The 16,192-nt window shown below is 45.5% G+C and overlaps 1 protein-coding gene across 1 annotated transcript in view; it reads right to left on the bottom strand.

The window, feature by feature from the left end:
* Positions 1-13,548: 13,548 nt before the first annotated feature.
* SP110 (SP110 nuclear body protein) overlaps positions 13,549-16,192 on the bottom strand; it is a 32,148-nt gene continuing 29,504 nt past the window's right edge. Inside the window, 4 exon segments of the mRNA XM_086719889.1 lie at positions 13,549-14,997; positions 14,999-15,105; positions 15,108-15,329; positions 15,931-16,006. Of these exon segments, the coding sequence (XP_086576015.1) occupies positions 14,971-14,997; positions 14,999-15,105; positions 15,108-15,329; positions 15,931-16,006 (432 nt within the window). The 3' untranslated portion in view covers positions 13,549-14,970.

Consider the following 16,192-nt stretch of genomic DNA (forward strand, 5'->3'; position numbering starts at 1 on the left):
CTAGTCCACTGTCTACTATTGGATAGCCAGTAAATAAGAATGGTTTTGGGGGCACCTGGGTAGCTCAGCCGGTTAAGCATCTGACTTCAGCTTAGGTTAGGATCTCGTGGTTCACCGGTTCGAGCCCCGGGTCAGGCTCTGTGCGGACAGCTCAGAGCCTGAAGCCTGCTTTGGATTCTGTGTCTCCCTCGCTCTCTGCCCCTCCCCCGCTCTCTGCCCCTCCCCCGCTTGTGCTCTGTCTCTGCCCCTCAAAAATAAATAAAAACAGGGGCGCCTGGGTGGCGCAGTCGGTTAAGCGTCCGACTTCAGCCAGGTCACGATCTCGCGGTCCGTGAGTTCGAGCCCCGCGTCAGGCTCTGGGCTGATGGCTCAGAGCCTGGAGCCTGTTTCCGATTCTGTGTCTCCCTCTCTCTCTGCCCCTCCCCCGTTCATGCTCTGTCTCTCTCTGTCCCAAAAATAAATAAACGTTGAAAAAAAAAATTAAAAATAAATAAATAAATAAATAAAAACATTTAAAAAATTTTTAAAAGAATGGTTTTTATATTTTTAAATAGTTGAAAAAAAACCAAAGAAGAAGAATATTTCATGACATGTGAAAATTATATGAAATTCAAATTCCTGTGTCCATAAAGATTTTTTTTGGACCACATCCGTGCTCATTCATTTAAGTATCACCGATGGCCATTTGTGCGTCACAGCAGTGTTGAGTTGGTGTATGGCCTCCAAGGCCCAAATTATTTGCTATCTTCTGGCCTTTTGCAGAGTTTGCTAACCTTGGCCTAGCAGACGATAGTCTGGCAAAACACGGAATTTGACGACTTTGATTTGAAATGCGATTCAAGAAAATTGGACTGAATAGGTTTGAGAAACACCCTAACTGACCAATTTTCTTTGCATATATATTTTTATTGGCTCATGGGTGATATGGGCTAAAAAAAAAAGTCTGAAGTTTAAAAGCTTCTTGAATAAGTACACAATGCAGTCCCTAAGAAATAAGAAATCAGGGTGACACAGTTTAATTTGCAATTTTTTCCCCCTCCTTACAATCTGTGGTGTCCTAGACTCAATGATATATGATAGCATAAATGACCCAAAGTGAAAGAATTCTCTGGAAAAGTCTTTGAAAGGCTAATTATGATTAACAGTCTGACTCATCAGCTCTTTCTTGCATTTATTTACTCCACTCTTGGCAATTGGCCAGCTAACCATAATCCAGCGGGCTGTGACTTCTTGCAATTGCTTGGGTATCCAGGTAGAGCATTAGGATTGAGGAGTCTTCAATCCTAGGGCGTTTTCTGAATTGCACTCAGCCGCGTGGGAGACCTGGAACAACAAGCCGCGGCAGGAGCGCCTTAGGCGCGTGCTGTTCCCAATCTTGCTGAGAAATGCTCGTCTCCACACCAAGAAGGTTAGTAACTGCTGCCAGAGAGGTCTGGGATGAGTGTTTATTTGTTTTGTGGTCTCTGTTGTCAGCACTTCTGAGAATGGCAGCTGACGCGTCCTTACTTTAGAGAATTCAGCCACTGGTTTCTGGTAAAATATAGGACAACTAAAGATCTAAGATGAAATAAAGGTGGTGGTTTTTGTTTTTTGTTTTTGTTTTTGTTTCTTGTTTTTTGGGTTTTTTGTTTGTTTTTATTGTTGTTGTTTGTGTTTAAGACTCGTCTACGCGGGCCATGAAATACAGTCTGGATTAATTCTAAATCCTTATCCGGAGTTGTAGGGATCATAAAGTCACAGAGCCTTCTTCCCGGTAACTGCACCTGTAAATGGGTCCTCCACTACAGACGTCTTGGCGGAAAAAGTCTAGAAAACACATCTGTTACTGTCAAAAGCGCAAGTAACAAGAATGATCAAATCTTGGGGACCCTGTGGACCAAGCGGGACCAAAGTGTGGGGTCTGACTTTGGGGGGAGGGAGGGATCTGACTGCTTGATTGTGTGAGTTTTTTGAAGTCAGGCTTATGGAGGCATAATTTACATACAGTAAAATTCACCCCTTTTGGATGTAGGTTCCGTGAGTCTTGACAGAAGTAGAGAGCTACGTGACACCAATACCCTCCAGACAGAGAACAGTTTCTTGGGGCGCCTGGGTGGCTCAGTTGGTTTAGCGTCTGACTTTGGCAGTTTGTGAGTCGGAGCCCTGCATCGGGCTCTCTGCTCTCAGCGCAGGGCCAACTTCAGATCCTGTCTCCCTCGGTCTCTGCCCCTTCCCCCTTGCTCTCTGTCTCTGTCAAAATAAATAAACTTAAAAAAAAAAAAAAAAAAAAGACAGAGAACAGTTTCTTCACCCCAGGAAGCTCCTTTTGGCCCCCTGGCAGTCAATTCCCTCCTCTAACCCTGGCCCCCAGCCCAGAGCAACTACCAATTTGTGTTTTGTTCCTCTCCTTTTTCCTTCTCTAGAAGGTCATACAATTGGCATCAGGTAAATGAAATTATACCATTACCAGCTATTATGGACTGAATTGTGTTTTTTCCCCAAATTCATATATTGAAATCCTAATCCCAAGGACCTTAGAATATGACTATATTTGGAGATAGGGCCTCTCACAAGATAATTAAGGTTAAATGAAGTCATTTGAGTGGACCCGAATCCAGTGTTTGCTGTCCTTATAAGAAGCAACAGTAGAAATCTCTCTCCACATACACACACACACACACACACACACACACACACACAGAGGAAAAGGCCATGTAGGGACACGGCCAGAAGGTAGCTGTGAGCAAGCCAGGAAGAGAGCTCTCCCCAGACACCAACCTTGCTGACTCTTTGATCTTGGACTTCTGGCTTCTAGAACTGTGAGAAAATAAATGCATTTCCGTGCTCTCAGTCACCCGGTCTCTGAGATTTTATCACGGCAACTCTGGAAGACTAATGCACCAGCCTATGAGTCAGGCTTTCTTCAGCAAATATAATGCTCTTGAGATCATCCGTGTTGTTGCGTGAATACTTGGTTCTTTATTGCTGAGTAGTGTTTATTGCAGACTATGTACATTTATTGCAGGAATGAACCACAATTTCTTGACCAGTCCACCTGTTGATGGACATTTGGGTTACTTCCCAATTTAGTCTTTGGCCCTTACAAATAAAGTTGCTACGAACATCTATGTACAGGTCTTTATGTGGACCTATGTTTTCGATTTTTTTAACATTTATTCATTTTTTGAGAGAGAGAGAGAGAGAGAGAGAGAATGGGGGAGGGGCAGAGAGAGAGGGAGACACAGAATCGGAAGCAGGCTCCAGGCTCTGAGCCATCAGCACAGAGCCTGACGTGGGGCTCGAACTCACAGACCATGAGATCATGACCTGAGCCGAAGTTGTATGCTTAACCGACTGAGCCACCCAGTCGCCCCGATGTGGACCTATGTTTTCATTTCAATACCTACAGGGGGATTACTGGAGGAATGATAATCATAGGTTTAATTTTACAAAAACTACCGAGACTGTTTTCCAACGTGGCTGTACCATTTTGCATTCCTAACAGCCATACGTGTGATTCCTAGTTGTTCTGCATCCTTGTTTCCTCTTGGTATTGTCAGTCTTTTTAATTTTAGCCATGTGGATGGGTATATAATGCTATCTCACTGGGGCTTTATTTTGCATTTCCCTGATGGCCAGTGATGTTGAGCATCTTTCTGTGTGCTTAATTTGCCATTTATGTTTCTTCTTTGACAAAGCATCTGCTCAAATCTTCTGCCCTCCCCACTGGAAAGAAAAATTGGCCGTTGTGTCTTTTTAATTACCAAGTTGTAAGATTTTTTTGTATATTCTGGATTCGAGTCCTTCAGCAGATACGTGTTTTGTAAAAATTTTCTTTTGGTCTTGGCTTGGTTGTTTGTTGTTGTTATTTTCCTAAAAGTCTCTTCCAAAGAACAGTTGGTTTTCATTTTGATCAAGTTCAATTCATACATTTTTTTTTTCTCTTACAGGTCATGTTTTTTTTTTAATGTCCTATCTAAAATCTTTGTCTAACCCAAAGTCTCTATTACTTTTCTATTACTGCTGTAGCAAATTACTACAAGTTGAGTGGCATTAAGACAACCCAAATTTGTTATTTCACAGTTCTATAGGTCAGAAGTGTGGTTTCCTTGGCCAGTTTCTCTGCCCTGGGTTTCAAAAGGCCAAAATCTAGGTGTTGGTTGGCTGAGCTCTTGCTGAGAGGCTCAAGAAGAATCCACTTCCTTGGAAGAATCCAGGTTCATTCAGGTTGTTGGTAGGCCCCATTTCCTTGAGGTCACAGGACTGGGATCTCCATTTCCTTGTCAGTGTCAGCCGGGGCTGCCCTTAGCTTCCAAAGGCTTCTCTCTGATGCTTGCACATGGGGGCCTAACTCTCAGAGCCAGTAAGAGTATGGGGAATCCTTCTATAATTGGAATCTCTAATTTTCTCTTCTGCTGTAGCTGGAGAAAGTTCTCTGCTTTTAAGGGATCATATGATTAGATTAGGCTCACTTGGATACTCTCCATACTTTAAAGTCTGTAACTTTAATTACATCTGCAAAGTCCCTCTGCCATAGAACTTAACATATCCTCAGGTTCTAGGGGATTGGGGAATGGACATCTTTGGGAAGTCATCCTGCTGACCACAGTCTCAAAATATTGTCTCTCATATTTCTTCTAGAAGCTTATTGTGTTACCTGTTACAATTTGGTCTATGATCCATTTTTTTTTTAAGTTTATTTATTTATTTTGAGAGAGAGAGTGAGAACATCAGCAGTGGAGGACAGAGAGAGACGGAAAGAAAGACAAGACCAAGCAAGCTCCACGATGTCAGGGCAGAGCCCAATGCAGGGCTCAATCTCATGAACTGTGAGATGGTGACCTGAGCTGAAATCAAGAGTCGGACGCTTGACCTACTGAACCACCCAGGTGCCCCTATGATCCATTTGATTTTTGTATGTGGTACGAGATTTGTTTTCTTTTTAATTTTTTTACATATGGATAGCCAATTGTTCTAGAACTATTTGCTGCACACGTTAGTTTTTTTTTTTTAATTTCTATCATGATGAAAAGTTATGATTTTTATGGTTTCAGAACAAACAGAATCATGATTCATGTCAGCTGATTTCATGAGCAGTCCAATCATATTTCTGGCATTTACAAAAAATATTTTTCTCTGGGAATTTTTAGGAGTTGAGGCATATGGAACCCCATTTTCCTTCTCACCTTCTAAACACACTCAGTGTTACAGATGGCCATGGAATCCAGGGCTTCGTGGGCTCAGGGGTGCTCTACAATTCTCTATAATTGAAGGAAACCATAAACCAGAGAAACCCTGGTTTTCCCTTCTTACTTCTGTAGGGTAAGACGGGCATTTCCCTGAGAGCAGGGAAACAAAGGAAGCAGGAAAGAGGGAGTGAGAGGGCCAGGTGAGGGCAGGGTTGCAGGGGTAGGGGCAAGACAGGGTAAACTTCCCCAAGAAGGAGAGATTTGAGCAAAAGACTTAAGTATGAGAGAGTGAACCATGGGTGCTTGTAGGGGCAGGAAACTTCCAGGCCCAGGGAAATGCTGCAGGAAAAGCTTTGAGCAGGAGCCCCTGGTGTCCAGGAACAGTGAGGGGGGGGGTCAGTGAGGGGCAGAGGACCCAGCAAAGGGGAGAGGAATTGGTGTGGTTGGGATGGGGGTTGGCAAGGTGGAAGTGGGGACACCAGGGAAGCTAACGCAAAACCTGGGCAATGATGGTTTTCCAGTGGAGGTGAGGACATGTGGCCCATTCTGCATTTATGCCACCTCATGACACAGCCAGAAAATCGTGGGCCCAATCATGGTCTGTGGATGTTTGCTGACTTCCTGCCTCTCATCTGGAATGTCACCGGGGGCTGGATCGTGGGCTGGATCAGGAATTTCCACCCCAGGGAGCTGGGGGAGGGGTGGAGTGGGGAAGTGAGGTGGGAATGGTGTCTTGCCATGAATATCTTTGAGAAAACATTGCCCCGCCTTTTAAAGAAGGTTTCCCACAAAAAAACTACTTGGGGAAATGAAGAACAAGGGGCAGCCAGGTCTCAGGAATTCTGTCCTCACACCTTCCCTCTGTCCCCAGGTTTGTCTCCCTAGGCATAGAGTCTCCCTGGGCTGGGGCTGGGGTCACTATTTTCTTAAAAAAATTTTTTTTAAATGTTTATTTATTTTTGAAAGAGAGGGAGAGAGAGATAGAGGAGGAGGAGGGGCAGAGAGAGAGGGAGACACAGAATCCGAAGCAGGCTCCAAGCTGTCAGCACAGAGCCCGACGCGGGGCTCGAACCCACGAACTGTGAGATCATGACCTGAGCCGAAGTCGGACGCCCAACCGACTGAGCCACCCAGGCACCCCTGGGGTCACTATTTTCTTTGGGGATCCCCCTGCTTGGCCTTAGTCGGATGGTGGATTCTGGTCAGCCTGACAGAAGCTGGTCATCTGTGCTGTGTCCGGGCTGAGGCATGCAGAGCAATGGGACCTCAGCTCCGTGGACCATTGATGGGCTTTGCCAGCTAAATGGGACTCTGAATCTTTCCCGGGGATTAGGAGCAGGGGTCAGAAGCAAAGCAAGTCTTCAGTGTAAGGTGTGTTTCGATTTTAGGTATTTTAGGACAGAAGTTAGATCCTAGAGTGGACCCCCCTGACCCCCATACATACTCTCTGCCCGTCCTGCCTTGAAAGTAGCAGTCCTTCTCCCGCCCCCTGCACTCCCCGAAAAGCCTAGACACTGGGAATTTGGTCATTGAATCACTAAGAGGGAAGGGGGTAGTTGTACTAGGGGCACCCCTCCCCCTCCTCCCCTACTTCCTGTCTTCACCTCCCCTGGACCCTAGATGCTGGGTGACCGTGGGGCTTCTTTCAAGATGCTTCAGTGCCTCCTTGGGGCCTCTGGTCCTCGGCTCAGGGCCCTTCCTGCCTTCACTTCCTGCTTCCCCTGCAGCCATTGTAGTAAAGCATTTCTACCCTGGACCTGTCACTATTCTGGATTCCTTGTTCTTCGCAACTGTCTACAGCCCAAATCCAACGAGGGTGCCCGCCAGCCACCTCGGGGTGATTTTACATTCAAATATGATACTGGACAACATCCAAGCAAAGCTTCATAACAAATGTAGGTGTCTCCAGTCTCTCAAGATTGACCTGCAGCAAAGCATGTCAAAGATGTCTCCACTCTCTCTCTGAAGTCCTGTTGACAGTTGTGAGGTGACAACCTTTCCTCTCTCATCTTCTTCCCACCCCCACCGCCCCCAGGGGACCCACCCTGCTGCTTTTCTTCCCAGCCCTCTCCCTCCCCCCACCACCCATTGCTTTCTCCTCCTGGTTTAGTTTTCCCTTCATTCTTTTCTTATTATTGTTTCTGAAAGCTGGTTCTATTTGAGTAAATGCTTAAATAAACTAGAAAACGTTAAAGCTAAACACCCGCACGCCCCTAAACAAAACAACCAGGAAATCAAGCAAAGCACAAATGTGTGCTAACTCGCCCTGCAGGGTGGGGAAGCTCTTGCTATTAAGTTGCAGGCTCCAAGGCATTAGCTACATTTGTTCTTGTGTCAGAAGATAAAAGCTGAGTCTTATCAAAGGGTAACGGATGTCAGTCAGACTTCATTGTGGCAAAAAAAGGGTCACCTCAAAAACCTGTTAAGCTTGTTAAAAATGCCACTTTCTGGGCATCAGTCCCAGAGACTCCCATTCAGGGCCAGGGGCCCTGGAATCTACATATTAACAGGCTTCCTGGTGATTCTGAAGGGGTGGTCCATGGACCCTTTCAGTCTTGCAAATGGAAGATTCCAGAATCCAGCCAGAAGAGGCTGCTGGCCAACTCCAGGCTGGGCCTCCCCGCAGACCCCAGCCCCTGAACTGCACAGCCCCCTTTCCAGCCCAAGTTCCCAATGCACCTTGTTGTTACACTGCATTCACCGTGAGGTTTTAAGTTTGTGATAAAGCACAGATGGGACCTTGCCTTTGTTACAGTAAGGAAATCCTCAGTCACCGCAGAAGTCCAGAGTGCCTGCCACTCTCAGAACTGGGTTCAGAGCCTGTCCTGGGATAATAGGAAATGATCTTCTTTGTATCAGCTCTGCCCGAACTTTCCAAGGAGTTCAGACCTAGGGCCAAAGGGTCCAGGTCTGAGGAACTGGAAACCGAGATGGTTTACCAGGCACAGGCTATGCATGTAAATCAGGCATGGTCCAGATATGGAAACAGCCAAATCTGCCCTCTGGCCTCTGCCTGGTGAAATTCAGGCTGTGTTGGCATTTGTAGGTGCCACAGGGTGGCCTGGCTCTCTCTCTAATCAGATGCCAATGGCTGGTCATGGAACAAAGCTGTCCCCAGTGCCAATGCATCTCATCTCTGGTCTTGTCCGAGGGACACACCTGGTGGCATCTTGCCCGTAGGAATCCTATGCTGGGAGGGTCTTCTTTGAGTGGCATTCCCTCTACTAGATGGCTCTGGAGATGCGAGTGGCCTGCTTGAGACCAGGGGAAGAGTGAGTAAGACGGTAGCTTCTTGGATTTTATGATCTCATGGGTTGCTTCACATGGTACGGCTGTTGAAATGAATAGGGTCTGTGCTCTTCTTTTTTCCAGGGATGATGGCAGAAGGGAGAGCCTGGAATCCCATAGCCTATACACCCAATTTCAGAAGGAGAGGAGCTCTATGGGATGGTGTGGGAGCATCTTTAGGAGGAAAGAAGCAGTCAGGCTCCTCAGGGCTCAGGGGAGGGAAAGAGAGAGGTCAAGTCTCACAGCGGGACCAACCAGGTGAGCTGGAGGCAGAGGTCCAAGCCACCTACAGGATTTGAGCCTATTTGCAGGGCCTGGCTCTCCCGGAGCTCGGAGAGAATCTTGAGAAAGGTACTCAGCCCAGATGCTGATTGCCCATTAAGTCTACGTCCCCCGAGAGCAGGTGTACTTGACCGGGAGACCATGCCTTCCCAGCTCGTAAGAATGCGTTTTCCGGGGTTGGATTTCTGGTATCAGCTGGAGGGGGGAACATATTCTTAGACACAGTTCCTCTGTCACTCTTGGGCGGGGGAAGACCTAAGCTCTGAGCAAGCCCTGGCCAGGGGAAGCGGGTGTGTGTGTGTGTGTGTGTGTGTGTGTGTGTGGAATGGAACTGAGCTGCACCAGGAAGGGATAACAGCCTGGGGCAGAGCTAGAAGGGGTCCCCGGGAGGAGGCGATTGACGTGTGTGCAGGCATCTGCTGGTTTCATTAAGAATTTTTGTTTGTTTCAGGATTTTATTATTCATTTATTTAAAAAAATTTTAAGGGTATTTATTTATTTTGAAAGACAGGGAGAGCAAGCAGGGGAGGGGCAGAGAGAGGGAGAGGGAGAGAGAGAATCCCAACCAGGCTCTGAGCTACCAGCACAGAGCCCAATGCGGGGTTCAGACTCACGTACCGTGAGATCATGACCCGAGCCAAAACCAAGAGTCGGACGCTTACCTGACTGAGACACCCAGGTGGCCCTCAAGATTTTGTTTTTAAATAATCTCTACACCCCACATGGGGCTTGAACTTACAACCCTGAGATCGAGAGCTGCATGCTCACCATGCACCAGCCAGGAGAACCCAGAGTTTTTAATGTCTAAGGACATCGGTGCTGACACAGGGTGGGCCTGGGGCGGGGGGTGGGGGGGGACTCAAGGGAAGGGCACTGGGGGGAGGATGAGGGACAGCTGAATGCAGGAGAACAAACCAAATCCCACTGTTACAGGTAGAAATAGTGAAAACCAGGGGAGCAGTATGGCAGCAAGAGGGAGCCAAAGGGAGAGATGGTTCCAGAGACAGGGTCTTGGTTGTCATGGCAACTATACTGACAGTGGTTGAAACTTTGAAAGGAACAAATTTGAAAGAAACAAACATTTGAAAGAAACAAATGACTCTTGTAGTGTTGTTGGGTTTCTTTGTCCTGGTATAGAGTAAGCCAGAGTTGGGATAGGGGAGAGAGAAACAGAGAGAGAGAGAGAGAGAGAGAGAGAGAGATTCGGCTTGCCTGTGCCAGAATGGATGAGGGTCACAATGGATGTGAGATTGTTTATTTTCTTTTTTTGTTTATTTATTTATTTTGAGAGAGAGAGAGAGAGAGAGAGAGCGTGAGCGCATAAGTAGGAGAAGGGCAGAGAGAGAGAGAGAGAGAGGGAGAGAATCCCAAGCAAGCTCCAGGCTATCAGCACACAGCCCAACACAGGGCTTGATCCCATGAACGGCAAGATCATGACCTGAGCCAAAGTCAAGAGTCAGATGCTCAGCCCAACCAATTGCGCCACACAGCCACCCCTGGATGTGAGATCATTTAGTACCCAGCAGTCCTGGCCACTGGTAAGCCACTGGAGTGGGGGGATCTTTTGTCATGAGGCACCAAGAATGTGCTAGGAGGAGAAATCTGTACCGAAGGGATGACCATATCTAGGACCCACCCTTCCCTCCCAGAATGGCATCAGGAGTGGCAGTCTTTGTGATCATGTTTGTCCTCTTCCCACATAATAAAAGGAATTCTATTTCATTACAACCTTTTCTGAAGTCAGGGTTCAAACTGCCTCCACCCTTTCCTGGATCATAGGTGAAGTCAGTCCATATGGTAGTTCACACTGCTGTGGAAACCCTGGGGAATCTCTGTTCATTGTCTGTTTATTAGTCTGCGACACCAGGTGCTGAAATGGGAACGCCAGCACACTCCCCACAGAGTGCCTCTTGGAGGAGGACATTGGGCTCCGAAGGTGGCCCTCACTGCTTATATCAGTCAGCTCTGGCTGCCACAACACAGCCCCACAGCCGGGGCACCTTGGACAATAGGCATTTATTTCTCATGGGCCTGGAGGTTGGAGGTCCCAGATGGAGGTGCCAGCAGACTCCATTCCTGGTGAGATTTTGCTCCTGGCTTGGAGTGGGGCCTCCTCCTTCCTCCTCTCCTCACATGCCCTTCTTCTGTGCATGTAGGGTGATCTCTGGGGCCTCTTCCTCTTTTTATAAGGGCACTAATCTTATTCAAGCCTACGCTTGTGACCTCATCCAACCATTAACACCCTCTTCCAAGCCCTGTGTCCAAGTACGTCACCGTGGGGGTTAGAGCCTCAATATAAGAATTTGGTGGGAGGACACAATTTAGTCCATAACACTTCTCCACTGGCACTAAGTAAGAGTGAAAAAAAAAAATCAAAAACACAGATCAGGGCAACTTAGTAGTTGCAGAAAGCTTTTTACTTTTGTCTTCAGAGAAGAAAAGCATTGTGGTAGGAAAAGTTTACTTGGTCAACAGATAGAGCTTAGCATTATTCAAATGATAAAAAAAAAAAAAAATCATTAGTTCACAACGATTGACCACAGACTTGCAGTTGTTTTAAGTTAGTATGTTTAAGGCTTAGACAAATGACCTCAGAAGAAGAGTGCTTCCCAGGATTTATTTTTTCTTTTTTTAAAATGATAAATAAGGAGGACAGAGAATGGATAGCTAGCATATGGATAATAGATGTTCTTGAAAGAGAGCCCAGAACAAAAGGATCAGAAAGATTTAATGCAGCTGCTAAAAAAAAAGGAAGCAGGGATGTATATTGTAGGGCTCAGTGTGCTAGGCAAGATCAATGACAAGAATATTACATTGAATCCTATCCTGTCAAAAACATATAGCGATAAAGAGAAAGGGGAAACTGGATATGTGTCCACATACCGACAAAGAAATGGAATTCTGGCTGAATGCAGGCTTCACCGTTGTAGGATAAAATGCCCAGACACAGTGGGCCAGAGTCTAAATCGATTTTGAAGGTGAGAAGTTGTGATAAAATACATATTGTACCCCAGTAGTGAATTTAGGAAAACAAAAGAAGACATTCAGAGCTGTGCAGATTCAGAAAACATGCCACCCGGAAACTCTTCTTTTAAAATTACTTAAAAAAATTTTTTTTTTAAGTTTTACTTATTTTTGAGAGAGAGAGAGACTGAGTGTGAGTGGAGGGGGGTGGGCAGAGAGAAGGAGACACAGAATCCGAAGCAGGCTCTTGGCTCTGAGCTGTCAGCACAGAGCTCGATGCTAAATTTCAAACTCATGAACCATGAGATCATGACCTGAGCTGAAGTCAGCCGCTCAACCGACTGAGCCACCCAGGTGCTCCTTCTTTTAAAGTTAGTTAAACATATACTTCACTGATGGGAAGAAGGAGCCGAAAAAGAAGCAAGGCAAAGTCACGGCAAAAAAAGACTTTAATTCACACCATTAATATTGCTCTCACGAACATGGGTGATTGTATTACACACATCTTTAACGTTTGCTTTTCAATTCTGGTGTATATTTGACACAACAAATGATTTATGCAATGTAAAAATAACAAAGTAATGACATATATAATTGAATAAAATTAAAATAATTAATATAGAGTAAAAGTGAACATTTACTAATTATCATAAAGCTACATTGTAAAACAGTGAATAGACTGGAATAAGGGGACTGAGAGGTACAAAAGGTGATGTGTGGCTCATTAAAGATATTTTATTTTATTTTATTTATTTTATTTTTTACCTATTTTTGAGAGAGAGAGAGAGAGACAGAGACAGAGACAGAGACACGAGAGTGAGCAAGGGAGGGGCAGAGAGAGAGGGAGACACAGAACTCAAAGCAGGCTCCAGGCTCCGAGCTGTCAACACAGAGCCCGATGCGGGGCTTGAATTCATGAACCGTGAGATCATGACCTGAGCTGAAGTCAGATGCCCAACTGACTGAGCCACCCAAGTACCCCTATTTTTTATTTTTTTAAGTTTATTTATTTATTTATTTTTAGAAGTAGGGGGAGGGGGGAAGAGAGAGAGAATCCCAAGCAGGCCCTTCAGTGTCAGTGCAGAGTGCAACATGGGGCTTGATCCCACCACCCTAGGATCATGACCTGAGCAGAAATCAAGAGTCAGATGCTCAGCTCACTGAGCCACCCAGGTGCCCCTTGGCTCTGACATTTAAAAAATAAGTTAAAAATACATTCACAAAACTTGCAGGTAAATATTGGGAGAATTAAAAACTGTTACAGATGCCTTCCAGAGTAGAAGGTGAAGACAAAGAAAATGTTGACAAAAATCATGGGAAAGTATTCCAACGAGAAGGAATAAAATGATACGGCAGAAGTAAGGCTAACTACAAACAACTCATGCATGAATGACTTCATAGAAAACTATAAAAGTGGACCTGATTCAAAAGCAAGAGAATACCTGAATAGTTGAATGACCATGAAAAAGCAGAGATCATGGTCAATATTACTTCTCAAAAGAATGATGGGCTATATAATTTTATGAGCTGATTCTTTGAAAACATTATAAACTATTCCAGAGCATATAAAAAGGTAGAAGATGTTAGGGATTATCGTACCCAGCTGGGGTAGCCCTACATCTGATTATGACAGGACATAGAAGTGTGAGGACCAACCTCTTTCATAAGTACAGGAACAAAAATTCTGAAAAACACTCTCTGCAATGATATTGAAATATATATATATATATATATATATATATATATATACACATATATATATATATACACGCACAGATATATATATATATATATATATATATATATATACAAAAATCAATTGCATACAACTTTAGAATTCAGTTTAGTTTCTTTTTCATAGTGATGTGAGGGTAGAAATTCTGAAGCTATTGTTGTAGTATTGTTTTAGTTGAACAAATGAGTATATATACTGTGGGAGAAGAGAGATGTAAATATTGAGAAGGAAGAGGCCTTAGATGGGGATGAGAAGTGTATTTCACACACACACACACACACACACACACACACACACACACACACTTTTAGGTGTAGAAAGAAAAGACAGGTGTGATGATGGGACAAGGCTCTGACTTTGAGTCAAGAGGGCAGCCAATAACATTCTAGACTCACTGGCTGTCTAAAGACGGCCAGGGTCACATCATCTGGATCCTGAAGTTGGGGTGCCTTAGTTTTTCTAGAACACGGTCAAAGAGTCTGGAAGCTGTTTTCATTGGCTTTGCAAAAAATAAACATTTCTTTGAGGTCCTTTTCAAATTCTGCCTCCAAGTCCAATCCTATCTGACCAAAGTCAGAAGCCTGAAAGACAAAAAAAAAAAAAAAAAAAAAAAAAAGCAAACAAACAGGTGTCTAAGGACAAAGAATCAGGACCATCAAATCGCTTGCATTTTTTGGAGCCCCGCCCTCCCTGTCCTGAATGCTGTGCTTCCCCATCAGCCAGGCAGTGTGTGTGGTGTGTGTGTGTGTGTGTGTGTGTGTGTGTGTGTGTGTGTGTGTAGTTTGGGGGGGAAATGTTGCTGCCATAATATTGAAATGGATGAGCCTCTGCCCAGTTCCTAACGTGGAACTGACAAATGGTCAGGGCTGGAGAGCTGATTTTGATCACAGCAAAGCCTGAACTTGGTGTAAAATAGATAAAGATAAAGCATTTCTTGACAGCCCCACTCTCGGAAGGAAAGATGAGCGTTCCGTTCTCCAAGGCTAAGACTGGGCCAGGCATGGAGGGGCTCCCTGGGTAGACTCTTTTCTCCCTCCAGCTCCCTGCACAGACATCAGTTTACAGTTTGTGGTTTGGGAACAGGCCATCTTGTGCCATGGGAAGAAGGGGAAGGAGGCTGGGTGGAGGTAGAAATCTTCCTTAGGTACTTCCCAAGAAATATCTGCACAAATGATAGGAAAAATCAGGATAAACTCAGCAAAGTAAAGTTAAGAACGCATCGGCTTGCACAATAGCACAACTAGTTGTCTCTCCCTACTGACAAAGGATGAAGCCACCACCAGCTGAGACAAGTCTGGATGTTTGGGGCCACTGGGAAATTTAGGAGTAGAACAATCCTAGTATGAGCATTCTGGGAGTTTAAGTTATTTCATCAAGTTTAGTTCATTCATTGATTTCTGTATTTCTGAGGCATGCAGAACAATGTAACCGTTAATTACCTTTCCTCTCTGTTTGAACGAGGAGGCAGGATGAAATGGATTGTCCTCGGTGGGACTCTCTTGTCTGTCCTCGAGCGGAGGATGGAGCTTTTTTTCAGGTGCTGTTTACAAGGATTCTTCCCTGTCCTGCTTGCTATCCCCTCGGACAACCTCCTCACCACCGCTGGAATTTACAGGCTGTTTTCTTCTGTAATCCTACTCTTTTTGACCTCTCTCTGGGACAAGGTCCGTACAACTCTTGCAGAGTTCTGCTGTCCCGGAAATTAGGGAAAATTGGAAAGGACGTGCAGAAGAAAGAGGAGACGCCCTTCTTTACCTTGTAAAACATTTTATGGTTGTGAAAGATCAGGCGCACGTCCCACACAAAGCATGGCACCGTATACACTTTCTCAGTCAACGTTTCCTTAACCAGGTCCAACCACATGCCTTCCTTAAAGGGGTCTCCATAATCGCAAATACAGGGACAAAGCCACCAAAGGGGTGATATTAGCACGGCCATTGTTACTGGAATGGATCCAGTAATGTAACTGGATCCTGAAATATAACAAGCCTTCATGTCCAGGGTGGTAATGATATTAGCATCTGCCGTGTCTATGCCAGGCACCGTTCTAGGCACTGCCATGATATTAACTCATGATCCTACAACAACCCAATGATGCAGGGGCTGTCATTACCCCCATTTTCTAGCTGTCATTACCCCCATTTCCAGGGGATGGAGAAGTTCAGCCGCCTACCCAGGATTTCAAGGCTAACCAGTGGTAGAGCTGGACTCGAAGTCCCCTGAGACGGTGCTCTAAACCCTGTGCTGTCTGTAAGAAAGATGTTTCCACCTAAGAGAGGATGAAACTGAGGTACATGGGAGGCGGAGCAAGTCGCCCGGTGTCCCAGAACCAGGACGCGGCGGGTGGAGTGGGACCCAGGGAGTCCCTCTCCACAGTCTGCAGCCAAACCCGCTCTCTGCAAGCAGGGGTGCCTGCAGGAGTCACACTCCAAAATTCCAGAAAGAGTTGTACATAAGAGAGATGCTCGGAGGACAAGAATCATAAAACATGACTTATATTATGTGGGGTTTCTGCAAAAAAGGAGCTTTGTGGGTGACAGTAGGCCTTCAAGAGGAGGAACCCACATTTCTGTAAAATGTGAAGAGACCTTTTACAGTGAAATGCAGCTCAGAGAAAGTGAAGCCAGGCCTGTGCCCAGGCAGACCCAGCCAGCCGTCCAACCACGTTTGCCAAAGGACCGAGGTGTGCGTTGAACTGTGTTCAGGTACCGAATCTCCATTCTCAGAAGAGAGACGCCAAAAACTCCCTCGGGCG

Source organism: Puma concolor, chromosome C1 (assembly GCF_028749965.1).
Source record: "Puma concolor isolate L17-30 chromosome C1, mPumCon1.1.hap2, whole genome shotgun sequence".
NCBI classification, from domain to species: domain Eukaryota; kingdom Metazoa; phylum Chordata; class Mammalia; order Carnivora; family Felidae; genus Puma; species Puma concolor.